Here is a 16,356-nt window from a genome sequence, read left to right on the forward strand (position 1 = left end):
TTGTGTAATTAATCTGCTTTTAATTTCTTCTAACCTAGACGTACTGTACAAAACTGAAACACATGAATGTGACAATGGTGTCTTAAGGGCGAAAGGGCAGCAGTACACAACACCTGGTAATAGTAAGTACGATCCATGCATTGTATTTTACCCCGATTTTCACAGTACAGCATACTTTCCATATTTACAAAAAGTTAAAGTTAAATGGGCGAGTGTAAATACAACATTCCTAATTAATTGTGACGTCATCAGTTACGTATTTACACTCTCCAAGTAAATTTAAAAAAAACAACAACAAACGCAACATTGAAAAATTCCGACGTTTTTTAAAGTCGTCACCGCATGTGGTCTTACTTATTATCGGAGTTCAACGTTAGCACATTTAAGCGGTATTCAATTCAAACTACTGTCGCTGTCATTGCGGGGACGCCGTTGTAACCGTCTCGTAGCATAAAAGAAAACAAGGTGGTTGTACAGGCTTGATCGTTTATTTATTTTTCCAGTTCTGAAGGATGTCCTAAAGTAAATACAATTATCAAATATTCCCTCTCTATCATTCACACATTTATAATTACTTGGGGCGGATCTAGGAATAGCGGTTAGGGGGCGCAACCTTATGAGGCAGGGGTCTGGAGGCCGTCTTGAGGCCCCCGGTGGGTCCAGGGCCAGCCCTGGTGGGGGCCCAGGGGGCGAAAGCCCCGGAAGCTCCTGGATTTTACAGATTTTATTGGGCCTGAAATATGTCTCCTATGTAGTCATTTTTACTATTTTCTGTCATTTTTAATAAGGTGAAATTAATAAGATGACGTAAATGTTAAGGGTTTTTTTTTTTTTTGTGGAAAAAATGTAAGTTCTCCCAATAAAAATAATTCAATAAATCAAAAGATTTTGTCATTTATTAATTTGACAGTGAAAGAAATTTTTGCTTCTTTTATCGTTTACATCGTGGCTAGACTGGATTTGGCACGAATCATAGTTATAACTCCAGAACCAGTCATACAACTCACACAAGATAACTCTCAAATACCAACCAATCGCACCACTAGAATACACAAATCATAATGACCTATCACACTCCTCTCTCCGCCGATCAGCGTTTATCTCGATGAATATGAATGAAAGGTGAATATAACGAATAGTGATCAATCTTATAACTCCTATAAGCAATACAAAATAGAAAGTTGGGTAAACACCGAACCCTGGGCACACCAGGAGTGGGATCAAGTGCCTAGGAGGAATAAGCACACCATGTCGATCGGTCACACCCGACGTGAGCCCTATATCTTAATCAGGTAAACGGAGTTACCCGTAGTCAAAATCGGTGTACCAAGAACGGCCTAACAATCGGTATGAATGGTATGGGACAGCTTACGATTCCAATTGTGTAATATATATTTTAATGAAATGATGAATAATAAGGAAATTATATTGATATATTTAACCTGTAATAATTCACCCTGTGGCATTAGCAAGCCATAACGAACAATATGCTCAACATTGCAATTAAAGAGAGACAACAAAGTTTTAAAAGTTAACTCCGACCTGGAAGTTCTCCATTGTGTTTTCGTGTACATTCCATGTGCAGGATTTTGCGACCCCCCCCCCCCCTCTCCCCCCGAAAAATATCACTGTGCAATAAATAATTATACATTTAAAATATCGGGATTAGATGTATCTTCATGTCATACTTAAATAACAAAGCTAGGTAAAAACTGAATTCATATTACTTTAAAACTGTTGAATGGTTGCAAATTAAAAAGATATAAAGAGAGGGAAGGAGGCAAATAGAGATAGGAGAAAGAGATGTACGAGTATACTATATGTGTGTGCGTGTGTGTGTTTTGGAGGAATTAACATAGGCAGATTTCAATATGTACAATATTATAATTAAATTGCACTGAATAATGTTTTTGTTTCACTTTGATACTTGAAGAACTTTCACGTAAAAGTACATGAAACGCTGTAAAATTGTGACGTTACATTGCAAATTTGTGACGTCAATGAAAACCTGGCCAAAAACAATTGGTACTTTGAACATCAATAACTAAAAAAATTGAAAAGATATCGGGAAAAGGATAACATATTTGAAAAATAGATATTCTTGGCTTTTGTCCCCGAGAATAATATCAAGTTCTGACTATGGGCCATTTTTGGCTATTCGTGGCTCTGGTTCTTTGTTATCATCATTAAAAATATGAATTAAAAAAGTTCAATCCTTTTCCGGATTTTGATTTGAATAAAACAAATTATTTTTGACTTGATCAGTTTTCATAAATACCACTACCATAGATTTATGAATATTGATAAACAATTTTCACACATGTAACTATAAGTATTTGAAAGCGTTTGTAAATCCGCAATGATTAAAAAGTAGGAATAAACGAACATAAAGGGGTGTATTCAGAAGATAAAAATGGAAGAACGTTTACACGCAGGTTGATTGATATTGGAGATAACCACTCTACCTGTCGTAAACCAATATTATTAGAAAAATAATCACTCGGCTGATTGTTTAATTTGATCTAAGTCACACCGAATTCATTATTCAACAATTATTTGGACAACATTCAAAACGCTAATAGAAAAGAAAATATACTTTGATATTGTACCCTTTCATACATATATTTTCAAACATATTTTCTAAACGCAAAATTTCCTTTTGTCATAGCCTTTTCAAAATATAGTATCGAATTTGATAATTCAATAGAGTTATTTCGTTTTTAGCGATTTGAATCTTATGGGTAGACGTTAAACCCCCCTTCTATTTGTAGACTTGGTGTGTGGCGATGAATTGTACGATACCTCAGAAAAGATGTGTTGCAATTCGACAGTGTACCCCAAAAGCGTACAAAGGCGTTGTTGTAACGGTGAGTTGATCTCCAAGATTCTGTTGTGTAAACTGTTAGCTACCTGTTATTTCGTTTCGGTAAATGTTGCTAATATAAGATTTTGAAAGTATAGCACAATAAAAAAACACTTGCAGGTGTCCTGTTCAACACGAGTACTCACAAGTGTTGTGGGAGTAATGTATGGCCAAAATCAGCCCTAAATGAAACAGTTACATGCTGTGGTTCGTACCCCTACAATCAAGAGAAAAGCGTATGCTGCGAAAACGTTCTGTACAATAATAAGAATCCAGGTAATGTCTTGAACGTATTGATTAGAAATGTGATGTTTCAATATGAACATTTGAAAAATGAAGATAATTTTAATACTCAACTTGTGGTTTCCATCTTTTGTAGCTTATTACGGATGTTGCAAGACTAAACTGATGGCTAGAGGCGACATGTGTTGCGGATCAAAGGTCCATAAGCAGTCAAACCTGACCTGCTGTGGAAACGAAACATTTGATCAACAGGTACAGTGGTGTGAAGAAAACAAGGAAATACTAGGTTTAAGCGAAATTAGATGTGGAAATATCATATATAACAGAGAGGAGAAGATGTGTTGTGAAGAGACTGTGAATCCCGGGACAAAAGATTTCCTTTGTTGTGGTTCTAAATCATATAATCGCACGGTCAGAGATTGCAGTCAGGGAAATATTGTGAAGAAGGGAAATCTCTGGCATCCTTCATGTAAGTACACATATATTGCTCTTGACAACAATAATTATGTATTACATTGAGATACCGATTTACTTCCAGATTTTGTTGGTTTTTTCTTACTATTTCTCTGTTTCAGTACGTTGACAGTAATACATAAGTTGAAGCACTTTTATTTGATATGCAGGTGGAGAATATAATCCTAACACGCACGACTGTTGCCAAGGTCGACTGATGAAGAAAAATGGAACCCATTGGTATTGCTGTAACCGTACAATGATAAACTATGACGTGGACAATTGCTGCGGTGCTGGAAAAATATTTAACAAAAGAAACCAACGATGTTGTGGAGGTGCAGACCGTTAAATTCAAGTCAATATATCTGCTCTTTTTTCATTACTCTCAAATTAATTGATACTTATTATTCAATTCAAACTTTTATCATTAAATATCTATAATTTCTTCAGGAAACGTAATTGCATTTGAGGACAAATGCTGCAATGGTCAACGTATAGATTCAAAAACCGAATTATGTTGCGGAAGAACAAGGTATACGGATGAAGAAATAATCCAGAAAGAGGAGCCTTTTCACGATCAGTGTTGTCCGAACATGGCGGGAGGAAGGTCCTATAATTCTGTTAAGTTTGATTGTTTACCCAATGACAGAGTAGTTAAAAAACAGCCAAGACGACATTTGTGCGGGAGAAAAAAATACAATGATACTACAGACCTATGCTGTAAAAATCGATTTTTCAAGGGCGCAATTAGGAGGAATATGAAATGCTGCCTTCCCTCAGCTCGGGCCTACAATCCAAAAATACAAGCATGTCGTTTAGGAAAACTTAAGATAAGGTGCGGTATTAATGACTACGAACTGTAGAATCATTTAAATTCGTGGGGGCCAATTTTCGTGGATTGCTGAATTTTTACGGGTTCGTGGGGACGTAATTTCGTGGATTATATTTGTAAGAAAGATAACTCTGGAATGTAATTATGATTATTTATTCGTTGGGGATGTAATTTCGTGGATGAGGGGTACCCACGAATGCAACGAAAATTGAACCACCACGAATTCTAATGATTCCCCAGAATACATTATCTGAACACCACACTAATGATAAGTGTCATTTTTGCTTACTTAGCAACACATTCAAACCCCGGAATTTAACAATCGATTTTTTCATTGTCCGAAAATGAATTTTGAACTGACAACAGCACCAATGTTTATATGAGAGTAATATAGCATTATTTCTTCTCTACCCTAGGAAACAGTGCCCTACTAAATGTGAAACACATGGGAGAATGTTGAGGGAGTTCTGCCAAAATAACCATTTAGGTAATTTCAAAGTCAAATTATGCAATATGTATTTGTAGCAGAATATAAATTCTAAATGATTGAATAAATTGCTTTCATTATCCTGTAGCCACTAAGTTTATTTTGGTTAATGTTTACTATACAATTTGTTGACTTTTTAAGTTAAATGCGATGCTTTTATCAGCTGTCTCAGAAGTACAATATTCAATGAGTCCGGAAGGCGAGATGAATGTTGTATTTCGATTGTTACTAAATCGTCGTACTGACCGAGAAAAAATATCAATAATTGTTTCATTATATGATTTAGTAATCTAAAACATCGAAAATTCAAATATCTTAATCTCGAAGGCACATGGATGTAAATATAACGTTCTTTTTCTAATTTGTTGAATCTCAGCCAAATCAAAAAGCTTGGATTTTAACATATAATTAAATCGCATAAGAGTAGTCCACATCCTTGGATTCGAATTTTGATGATCATATCACTTTGAACTCTCACTTCCTCCCATGAATGACTGTATATGTATTGCGTATTGTTCATTGTGATGCCATGATGATGTCACATGGTGTTATCTTTGAATTTTGACTTCGCTTCATTCAAAAAGACGTTCTTTGGATTGATGATTTCCTATTACATTTGTTGTTTGTAAGGTCATTTAAGTAAAAAAAAAAAAAAAAGTACAGCCACATCGATGGATCGAAAACGACCAAAGACACTAAATTCTCCATCCGAATACAGTATGACATTTAAATTCAATAACATTTACTGGACCTTTATATTTTTAGTTCAAGTGAGCTGAAAGTTAAAGCGATCTTCTCTGATTGAATGATTAACGTCATCTGTCAATCTGTAAACGTTTCAAAATTTCGACTTCTTTTGAAGAACCACTTGGTCAATTTCAATCAAACTTAACCACATATCATCCAAGTTGGTTCAAAAGAAGGGGTAAATGTAAAAAAAAAAAACCAAAAAAAAAAAAAAAAAACCAAAAAAAAAAACCTCTCAAAATAGGATGGTGTGTTAAAACATCTTCATCTTTGGAATCACTGAATCAAAATTGTTAATATTCATATGAAATCTTTGTGATATACTGAAGATTTAGTTTCCTCAAGCCATGGACGCCAGGATGGTGACGCGTCACAATAGGGGGTTCAAAGCTTTATATAAGAACATATATAAAAAAAAAATACTGCAATTTGTCACAAGCATCCTAACGTAAAATAGATTCTAGTCTATTCACACAATCACTCATGATGTCTGGGTTGGGGACACAAGAGGGGTTCAAGGTTTTATATAGAAATGTGTAGCAAGATTCTCTGAACCATATCCTCAAGAATCACAAGGATACAATTTATCAAATTATTTAATTTAATTGAAACATTTTATTGAGAAACTCATTAGGATCGGGCAACAGGCATAGCCTATGTAGGCCCTCTTCCAAATTATCAAGAAAGCTTAAGGATTCATGGCGGATGTGGCTGGTCAACATCGGATGCTTACTCCTCCTGGGCACCTGATCCCACCTCTGGTGTTTCCAGGGGTCCATGTTCGCCCTACTCTCAATTTTGCATTCTTTATAGTATTTATGAGAAAGATCACTGTTCAATTTTTCATTCATCTGGTGTTGTTTTAAATCTTGGACCATGATAGAAGATTGGACTTTTGAATAAGATTTTTATTTAAAAATTATTCTAAAATGATATTCAAGTATTCTCACATAACATGCATTCAAATTTCTTCGCACCCAAGTCCCTGAGTTAGGGCAAAGCCACAATAGGGATCTAAATTTGTTAGAAAGATAGATATTGTAAAAAGCACGAATATCAGCTTCTCAAAAACCACTAGGGTATAGCATCTCGAATGACTATCACTAACCTCATTTAGAATAAATTTAAGTTCACCGTCACCCCTTGAATCTGAACATTTAGGGTGTAATAAGAAGTGTGTGTAAATAGTGGAGATGTAAAACTTGCATGGAATCACTACTTGGCTAACTGATGATATATTTGTAGAATAAATAGAATTCTATGTAAAATGTCTTAAAATTCCTAATGATTTGGGGGAAATCTGTTCTTTGCGTTTGATTTTGTAACCTTGTAACTTGACGAATTTGATTAGTTATTGATTAACATCGATCAATACCTTTTCAGATCAAGCAGAGGTTATGCAATGCACGCAAAGGCCCGTATAGTAGAATATAAACCGCAATCAGATGTCAATAATTGTATGATATGAAGCAGATATTTTCATGAACCAGATATTGAAAATCAGTAGTACTTGCGCATTGCAAAGTATGTCATAGAATGGAACAGAACATAATTATTGCATGGTCTCCATGTTCCAGATTTTATATTCAGAAAAATGCCATGTTCAGCATTTCAAAGCATCTTTTAGTGTTTTGTTTTACGAGTTCGGTTTAATGCTGAATGGGGATCCAAGTTAAGCTGACACTGACGATCGTGCATACAGATTAGTCAATCCATTGTAATGTAGAAATTATTTTTATCTTATTTAGCAAAGACAAAAAAGATTTCAAAGAAATTTTTGAGGAGACTTTCTAAAGGTCGGGGCCCAAAATCCTGTCAGTGCGTGTACCGGAAGAGGAAGCGCTTGGTGGGAATTTCTTTTCAACGAAAGAATAGATTGGTACTGAATTATTTTCCTGGACAAAAACGCTTTGTAAAAAAGCATTGTACAATGCATTGAACGTTGTATACATGTATTTGCACAACAACAATATTTTTGTTTTTTTAGAATGTGTCATGAGTTCTTTTTTTTGCAACTGTCTGGGATAAAATGTGTACCTAGTAATATGTAATGTGTTCACAGTATGTATGTGTGTATGTATGTATGTGAGTATGTGTGTGTGTGTGTGTGAGTAAGTTATTTTATTTATTATAGTGGCATGTGTACATATATTCATACATCCAATTTTATCACAATATACAAATCAATAAACACCCGGCCCGTCGGGCCTATACGCCACTTTAAACGTTGATATAATAATATATAGTGCAAATAATTGCGCATAATAACATTTTCTATAATTATATATACATACATGTGTATAAATGTATAATAAGTATATAATGTATAAATAGCTCAGTTGTTGATTTTTCCAAATATAATAGATTGTCTAAGAGAAAAGGAGGAGTACAAGTATTTTGCTAATTGTCTTGGGTAGTTTGTTATTAACATTCGAAGAACCTCTACATCTAACATTTGATCAAATCCCGTGTTTTCAAACAAAGTTGTTCTGAGTTTAGAATACAATGGACAATAGAGTAAAAAATGAAATTCGTCTTCCACACAATTTAATGAACACAATGAGCATATTCTTTCAACAGCAGGTTCCCCATAATATCTTCCCGTCTCTATTCTTAAAGGTAAAATACCACATCTAAACTGCGACATAATTGACCTAAAGTATTTTGGCATATCCAATGTTACATAATTTTCTCGACCAAAGGTTGATTTTATAGACACATAAGTTCGTAATTTAGGTACTTTAAATACTTCATTTTCCCAGATATTTGAGTAATAGTAATGCATATTTGTTTGAATAACATTCATGTCTATTAACAATATTGAGTCAAAATAACTTTCCAGTTCCAAATTTTGCAAAATTTCTTTCAGAGCACTACACCTATGTATGTGAGTATGTACGTATGAATGTAATTTATGTATGCCATTTCTTTTGTCGGGTGGCCGATGATATTACTGTCGACTCGGCACAAGTCATCATTTTGTATTATTCATGTTTTAGTCATTTTCATATTGGGATGTACTACAAATTATTTATCATTAATTAGCAGAGGATCACACAAAGGATGAATCATGAAAAGGATACAAATAAGAAAAACTAAATGTTTGTTCTCAAAGGCTCTAGCATTACAACTTGAGCTGTGATGTGTGCGTTTGATCTTTCGCATACGAGATACTACTTTACAAAATGGTATCGTTTCATCACATCACTGAAGAGACATTATTTGTCGAAATGCGCATCTGGTGCATCAAAATTGGTACCCTATAAGTTTTAAATAAAGGGCACATAACTCTGTATTTTCTGATAAAAAGTACATGTATGTAATTAGAAAGAATTAGAAATGTTAATGCAATTATTTTGTATGTTTAAGCGATATATTATATATATAACACGATTTTTTTTCTAAGAAGCACTTATTTGTAATCAATTCCAACTGTTATTGTATGATCCCTCGGTGGACTGCCACTTAAGAACCGATGAAGGCCAGTAAAACAAGACTGTTTATCTTCTTAGATAGGTATTCAAGTTATTGATGCTTGTACAGTAATGTTTATAAGATATTATATGAGATTTATCACAGTTCGTTATCTTCACTTTTTCATAAGGGAATCGGACACTTGGCTTGCGAAGATGTTTTTCATACAGAAAAAAAAAAAAAAAAAAAAAACTGCCCCCGTTTCTTGCAAATGAAATTGTGAAAAAAAAATTTGGGGGGCAATTTTAAAAACGGGACGAAATTATATGCCATTGTTTGGGCAAAATAGTATGAAGGAGAAAAACCCACAGAAAATGAAAACAATAATAATAATAATAATTGCACATACATATCTACAGATATAATTTATTATATAATTGCTTTATGAAAGCAAATAATATTTTACTTTCATACCTTTGCGTTTCATTTCTTGAACATTATCATATGGAATCAGTTGTCATATAGGAGAGGGCGTTCTAAGTTTTAAGAACCCGTGCTCAATCCTTTTGTTATAGCATCTAGACAATAGAATAGTTTCAACTCAAATCATCTGTTACCTCTGTTTGTTTATAATGCAATGTATTATAAAATATGTCTATATGCATGGGAATATTGTCATGAATATAAGAAATAAGGATATGAAAAAACATTACAAATATAGACGTCAGCTTTATGAAGATGTCTCATACCACAATGTCTGCAATGGACGAGTTAGAAAATGAAGACAAGGCTCTATATTCCAGTGCAGAATATACAGATTCCTTGAAAAATTGAATTTCATTCTGTAAAATATTTTTGTTTAATTTTCCATTGACTGTTGTACACTATATATACAGCATTCTGAAATATGAAATATTCTTATTCTGTTGCAACTGTTTTGATTGTTTGTTTTCAAGATATGTACAAATGTACTAGTACGTTTCACGTATGGCTTTTCTCTTATACTTTGTTGAAGTTGGATTTTTGTTAAGATACAAAACTCAATAAAATTCTATTTTTTTCATCTGTTTTCTTCTCACTGACACGTATCCCGAAACATATCCAGCACCGGAAGTACTATTAAAAATGTTCAGTTTACTAGTGAATAAAAAAGAGTCATTTTCATTATCTTCACCTTTCATATGTTTAATAAAGAGCACTAATATCAAAATGCTTTCATATTGATTAGAAAAAAAATTAAAGTCCATATTCCATTGCAGCTCAATCCTGGGTGGGTGGAGGTTGGTGGCACATTTTAATACACTAAAAAAAATTTGAAATTCTTTTCTTTTTTTTTTTTTTTTACTTCTGCATCATGCACTACACGTAATAATGCAGTTTTCCGTCTTTTTATCGTGGTATACCCCCATCCAATGTAAATATGTACATCCTGCTGCCGCTGTTGCTTCCTCGTTGTGTAGGTTGCTGCTGCTGGTGTTGCTTCCTCGTTGTGTACGTTGCTGGTGGTGGTGTTGCTTCCTCGCTGTGTAGTGCTGTTGGTGGTGTTGCTTCCTCGTTGTGTAGGTTGCTGGTGGTGGTGTTGCTTCCTCGCTGTGTAGGTTGCTGCTGGTGGCGTTGTATCCTCGCTGTGTAGGTTGCTGGCGGTGGTGTTGTATCCTCGCTGTGTAGGTTGCTGCTGGTGGTGTTGCTTCCTCGCCGTGTAGGTTGCTGCTGCTGGTGTTGCTTCCTCGCTGTGTAGGTTGCTGCTGGTGGTGTTGTATCATCACTGTGTAGGTTGCTGCTACCGGTGTTGCTTCCTCGCTGTGTAGGTTGCTGCTGTTGCTTCCTCGCTGTGTAGGTTGCTGCTGTTGCTTCCTCGCTGTGTAGGTTGCTGCTGTTGCTTCCTTGCTGTGTAGGTTGCTGCTGTTGCTTCCTCGCTGTGTAGGTTGCTGCTGTTGATTCCTTGCTGTGTAGGTTGCTGCTGTTGCTTCCTCGCTGTGTAGGTTTCTGACACCGGTGTTGCTTCCTCGCTGTGTAGATTGCTACTGTAGCTTCCTCCTGTGTAGGTTGCTGCTGTTGCTTCCTCCTGTGTAGATTGCTACTGCTGCTTCCTCGCTGTGTACGTTGCTGCTACCGGTGTTGCTTCCTCGCGGTGTAGGTTGCTGCTACCAGTGTTGCTTTCTCCTGTGTAGGTTGCTGCTGCTGCTGTTACTTCCTCCTGTGTACATATGTAGGTTGAAAAAGAAAATGATGTCCATCTATTTCTGCCAAGAAAGGTATTCGGAGTTATCGTTCGTTCTCCAGTAAAATTGCATAAATATATCGGTTAATCAATTATTATAGACCAGCCTTGCAAAACTTCAAAATGATAGCAGTTTGTAGTGTACATTGTACTTGTAAGCTGACCTTGTCCTGGGATGGAAATAAAGACATAACATTATGTTTACCTATATACAAGTTTATTTTTTGCACTTATTGTATTTTATAACAACACCCCCCTCCCCATTGTGGCTGTTGTTGGTCTTGGCAACTAGGCAATGAGTAAAATTTTAAAGTTTTACATTAAAATTTTACCATGTAAATTACACCTGTGTATTGACACCCAAATGGTACAGGCCAAAAACACATCATTGCCTAATGTTATATCATAAAATCAAGCAACAAATTTCGCAGATCTTCTCATTCCGGTTGACGGCAATGAGACGATTTGCAATCACCCCCAAACATCAATCATTAAAATGTCAATTTTCAATTAAACAAAAAACCATATGACTATGATTCCGGTGAGCGGCAATCAAAGTGTATCATATATATATGTGACCAAATTGTCACCAAATAATTCAATACATACAATATTGTCCAATCAAATCATTCAATGTCCAATCACAGGAACCAGACGCGCATTCTTCCACATGGCGGAAATGGTTACAATATTAACCATTGAAGCCACCGCCACCAAGGGGGGGGGGGGGGGGGGGGGGGAAGCGGCTAGTTCCTGGAGCCAAGACCTTGCCACAAAATACCCCGTCCAAATTCTAGTATAACTTTGGATACACTTGCCATCCATTCGTTATAAATTGTTCTAACCCTGCACTAATGTTGTTGAGAAAAATTTCATTGCCTATATTTGATATATGGACCCCATCTGCCTCAAAAAGATTTGTGTTTACAAGTTTGATATCCAAATACTTGATATAACATCCCCCATTCCTTACTATATAAGCCGCCACTGAACTGTTGATTCTTTTTGCAGAATTATTCATTTTTTCTATGCTATCTGATGAATACCAGTTCTTTCTAGGCAATATTTGTGACCATACAAGCTTTGTATTGGGTAAAAGTTTCCAAATTTTGTCAATTGTACCTTTCATATCTTGTATAAGCTGTTTGATTGGTGTGTACCCAATATTATTACCACCACAATGTAGAATAATGTAATCAGGAGGGTCAGCAACTTTCAGCAATGTTTTGATCTTGTTGTACATTTCATACCAGCCCATACCCCCTTTTCCTTGCCACCAAATAGACACATTTAATCTATCCATTAGTCCCAAGTTAACTCCATCTGGTCTGATTCTAGCTGCTAAAAATGCTCTTTTGACTATTGATGAGCCCACTACCCATACCTGTTGTTCTGAAAGTGTATATATAGAGACATGACAAGATTATATAATTATATGACTTGAAACCATTTTCATATATACTTAAACATATGACAGTCTTAAGGGTTACACCTACATTTATATTATGATTACATCCTAACATAAATTTTGTATGCTTTAGATTTCCATCTTCCTGCTTTACAGATTTCTTCCTCTGACATACCAAACATTGCTGCACTGGTTGCTGCCCCAATTCTAAATGAATGAGACTTGTATTTTTTACCTTCTAACCCTATTATCGACAAAACTTTATTTAAAACTGCCGTAAATTGGTATCTAGTTAATGGTTGTCCACTAAAATGACAGAACAACTTCCCTGCACTGAAGGTCGTATTGCTAGATATTCTTGAATAATCTTAATTGGTTGTATTTGAGACCCAAATTGGCTATTCTGAATAGTAATTGTTTCTCCTTCCCCTATTTGATCCACTTTGGAATGCTTTAATTTTATTTGGATTTTATTTTCTTCTGTAAACATTGTTATGTCTTCATATTCAATTGCATGTCCCAGATCTTTTTGGTTTTTTACTGTCATTTCTCCAACTCTAAAGAAACCAAAAAATGCTAAAGTGTAGGCGGCTTGAAACAGTTTGCATTCATAGTAGTTTGTACAAACCAAGTGCAAACTTTGTAGTATTTGATTTAATATATTTGATGTAATTGGCAGTCTGGCATCATTTTTCTTGACCTTTCTTCTGAATCCTTCTAAGAGTTTCTTAACAGAAAGCTTTGAGTTCATCCCTATTGTTTTGAATTTTTAGTTTGTAAGAAATAGCTGAAATGTAAGTTCTAGCTGTTGCCACTGAGAGATGTTTTGCTGACATATAACCTATAAATAGAACTATTTGCTCTAACGTAGGGGGCCATATTTTGCTAAGGTTTAGGGAATCCTGGAATTCCTCAAAGCATCTTAGTCCCTGGTTGTATGTTTCCTGAGTATTTGGGGCTGTTGCTAGATGTAACAAGTTGTTTACTTCATTTCTAACATCAACTGCTGAAATTCTACTGGTATTTTTTCTGGTATCTTGTTTGCTTGTGGAGCCAATTCCTGAAATGTTTTAAACTGTTTACGTGACAGTGCATCTGCGATACTATTTTGTGTACCTGCTATATGTTTTGCCTTGAATACTATATTGTTTTTTAACAGTATAAGGACCAACTTTCTTATCAAAAACATGATTCTTTTTGATTTTGATGTTTGTTTGTTAATAATTGACACCAGTGCATTGTTGTCAATGTACATTATGATCCTCTTGTTCTTAAAGAGCATTTCGCCCCATATGTAAATAGCTAATACAATGGGCACCAGCTCCAAAAATGACATTTCTTTAAAATACCTAAATCCATTTTGTTGGCCAAGGCCAGAAAAACCCATCTACCTTCCCAGTATGCCCCACATCCCAAATCTGGATTGCCTGTACTATCTGTAAACAATTTCATATTTTCGTTACTCAGCCAATCACTCTCATGCAAGAGTCTAAACACCATTGAACTGTTCTAAAAAAAAGTAACCAAGTTTTAACATCTTCCCTAAACTCATTTGTGATTTTGATATGATGATGAGCTTTTGTCACCCCACAAGTAGCATCATAAAACCTTCTGTTGAATGCTCTTGCATTTGGCACACCTTTGCTGAAAAAATTTAAGCTTCCAACTATGCTTTGTACTTCTTGTAACTGTAATGACTTTTTAATAAGGGCCATATTTAGCATAGATTTCAACTGTTTTACCTTTTCTAGAGGAATTTTTACAACCATATCAACCGTATTTATTTCTAAACCTAAAAATATAATGCTTGTAGATGGCCCCTACTGTTTTTTCATTTGCTAACGGTACACCCACCAAACTGCACAAATTCTGAAACTCTTCCATTAAATGTGAACATTCTTGAGTACCTACTCTTCCAATAAATAAGAAATCATCCAGATAATGATAAATCGTGTCAATACCTGTCTGTTTCTGTAGTTGTCAGTGTAAAAATGTTGAAAACTTTTCAAACAGATTACATGACATTGCACAACCCATTGGTAAACATTTGTCAATGTAATATTTACCTTGAAATTTGAAACCTAGCAAATCAAAATCACCAGGATGGATTATCATTAGTCTAAATGCAGATTTTATATCCATCTTAGCCAGCAATGTTCCTGTTCCCAACCTAGCTACTGTTTCTAAAACCTGATCTAAAGATGTATAAGCTACTGTACATTCTTGGGGATCTATGTAGTGATTAACACCGTTATTTTCTGGAAAGATAGATGTGTAATTAATCGCCACATTCCCTCTTTTTTTGGTACAATGCCTATTGGCGATATTTTTAAATTTGATATTGGTTTATTTGAATATGGTCCCCCTATCCTTCCTTTTTCTACTTCATTATCTATTTTTTTCTTTTGCTTTCTCAGGGTGTTTTTTGACTGATGTAAGATTATCTGATTCACTCCCTATTCTTGGCCCTTTGTACCCTAATCTGAATCCAAATCTAAATCCTTGCAAAAGCTCTAAAGCTATATTTTTTTTAGGATAACTGTGTAACAATGATTCTAAATTGTTTATATCTATAGGGGTGGTCCCAAGCTTCCATACTTTAGAAAGTTCCCCTTTGACCTCTGAATTGAGACCCCCCTCTTCCTCTTGTGTTTTGGTACTGACCCCTTGAAAATCTGTAATTTCCCTGTCCACGAAAATTACTAAAACCTTCCCCTTGTGTGCTGATGTTTTTTGATTGACAATTGTTGATAGGATGTTGACCCCCACACTTGATACATACATGCAAATATGCACAGGGGTGATCTGAAGCATGAACCTTGGTAGTTGTAATTGTAGCATTTTTTACTCTGACTCTGGTAAGTTGGAGCAGCAGACAGAGTTTTAACAGCAGGTAAAACAAACATCAACCATAATTCTGAATCAACCTCACCCCATGGTTTTGTAGGGTTCTTTGCCATTTTTAATCTGAATTGTTGGTCATACTCTTTAAATCCAAGATTTCCTGACCTAGATGCTGCTAACCTAACATCATTCATGTATTTCAAAATTTCTAATGTTTTTGCCGGATGTGCTTCTAAATAAATACTGCAAAAAATTATAAATGCATCCGTCCATTGTTCAATGTTGTTGATTTTTTTAGAATTTTTTCTCGGATGTTTGTAATTCCCCATTCACCATTACAATTGTTTGTTTTTGTGGTTCATTAGAATTAATCAACAGTTTTGCCAATTCTACATACTGACCACTGACTACTTTGTTTTTAATTTCTTGTGAAACATTAAGTCCAATGACATTGTTGTAACTGTTGACCATATTTGGTATATCTATGCCCTGTGTACCTCGAATGGTTTCCCTGGAATTCTCCATGCGGAATCCCGATGGTTCATCTCTGGGTGATACATCCATTTCTCCCTCAAATCCGTTATTTCTTGATGTCTCCATTGTCGTCTGCTCTTGAAATTCAACTGGTCCTTCAACATTTTTATTTGTTCGCCCCTTTCTCATAACATCACCTCCCTTCTTCTTTTTCGCCCTCGTTGATTTTTCTTTTGGCATGTTTTTTCTACAATTTAACTTATTTTCCGTAGCTTCTGAATCTTATAAAAAATTAAAATGTTGTCTCGACTGTTATCTCACCGTTCTCCCGAAATTGCCTCGTCATAAAAGGAAATGCTATTCTATTTGC

At 35.2% G+C, this 16,356-nt stretch overlaps 3 protein-coding genes across 3 annotated transcripts in view; 1 reads left to right on the plus strand and 2 right to left on the minus strand.

The window, feature by feature from the left end:
* The window catches only part of LOC125650107 (uncharacterized), a 59,604-nt gene extending 49,502 nt beyond the window's left edge, over window positions 1-10,102 (plus strand). The window contains exons 4-11 of the mRNA XM_056165307.1: window positions 39-122; window positions 2,772-2,867; window positions 2,984-3,139; window positions 3,243-3,575; window positions 3,730-3,894; window positions 4,010-4,394; window positions 4,808-4,878; window positions 7,374-10,102. Of these exons, the coding sequence (XP_056021282.1) occupies window positions 39-122; window positions 2,772-2,867; window positions 2,984-3,139; window positions 3,243-3,575; window positions 3,730-3,894; window positions 4,010-4,394; window positions 4,808-4,878; window positions 7,374-7,564 (1,481 nt within the window). The 3' untranslated portion in view covers window positions 7,565-10,102. The remainder of the gene's footprint in view (window positions 1-38; window positions 123-2,771; window positions 2,868-2,983; window positions 3,140-3,242; window positions 3,576-3,729; window positions 3,895-4,009; window positions 4,395-4,807; window positions 4,879-7,373) is intronic.
* A 326-nt stretch (window positions 10,103-10,428) lies between these two features.
* On the minus strand, window positions 10,429-11,246 carry LOC130055007 (vacuolar protein-sorting-associated protein 36-like). The gene is made up of 2 exons (XM_056166150.1): window positions 11,188-11,246; window positions 10,429-11,104 (listed from the first exon to the last, which is right to left on the minus strand). The coding sequence occupies exons 1-2, from the start codon at window positions 11,244-11,246 to the stop codon at window positions 10,429-10,431; spliced, it is 735 nt and encodes a 244-aa protein (XP_056022125.1).
* A 756-nt stretch (window positions 11,247-12,002) lies between these two features.
* Window positions 12,003-16,356, minus strand: LOC125652581 (uncharacterized). The gene is made up of 2 exons (XM_056165317.1): window positions 16,010-16,356; window positions 12,003-12,652 (listed from the first exon to the last, which is right to left on the minus strand). Exons 1-2 carry the CDS (start codon window positions 16,224-16,226, stop codon window positions 12,054-12,056), a joined length of 816 nt encoding a protein of 271 aa, XP_056021292.1. The 5' UTR covers window positions 16,227-16,356; the 3' UTR covers window positions 12,003-12,053.

The sequence above is a fragment of the Ostrea edulis genome, chromosome 5 (genome assembly GCF_947568905.1).
Source record: "Ostrea edulis chromosome 5, xbOstEdul1.1, whole genome shotgun sequence".
In the NCBI taxonomy this organism is placed as follows: domain Eukaryota; kingdom Metazoa; phylum Mollusca; class Bivalvia; order Ostreida; family Ostreidae; genus Ostrea; species Ostrea edulis.

Excerpts from the sequence above, each read along its gene's own strand:
- LOC130055007 (XM_056166150.1), bottom strand. The coding sequence starts at position 11,246 with ATGTACACAGGAGGAAGTAACAGCAGCAGCAGCAACCTACACAGGAGA. Across the intron at positions 11,105-11,187 it reads CACAGGAGAAAGCAACACTG|GAGGAAGCAACAGCAGCAAC; the intron begins GTAGCAGCAACC and ends CAATCTACACAG.
- LOC125652581 (XM_056165317.1), bottom strand. The coding sequence starts at position 16,226 with ATGCCAAAAGAAAAATCAACGAGGGCGAAAAAGAAGAAGGGAGGTGAT. Across the intron at positions 12,653-16,009 it reads TTCCAGGGAAACCATTCGAG|AACAACAGGTATGGGTAGTG; the intron begins GTACACAGGGCA and ends ATACACTTTCAG.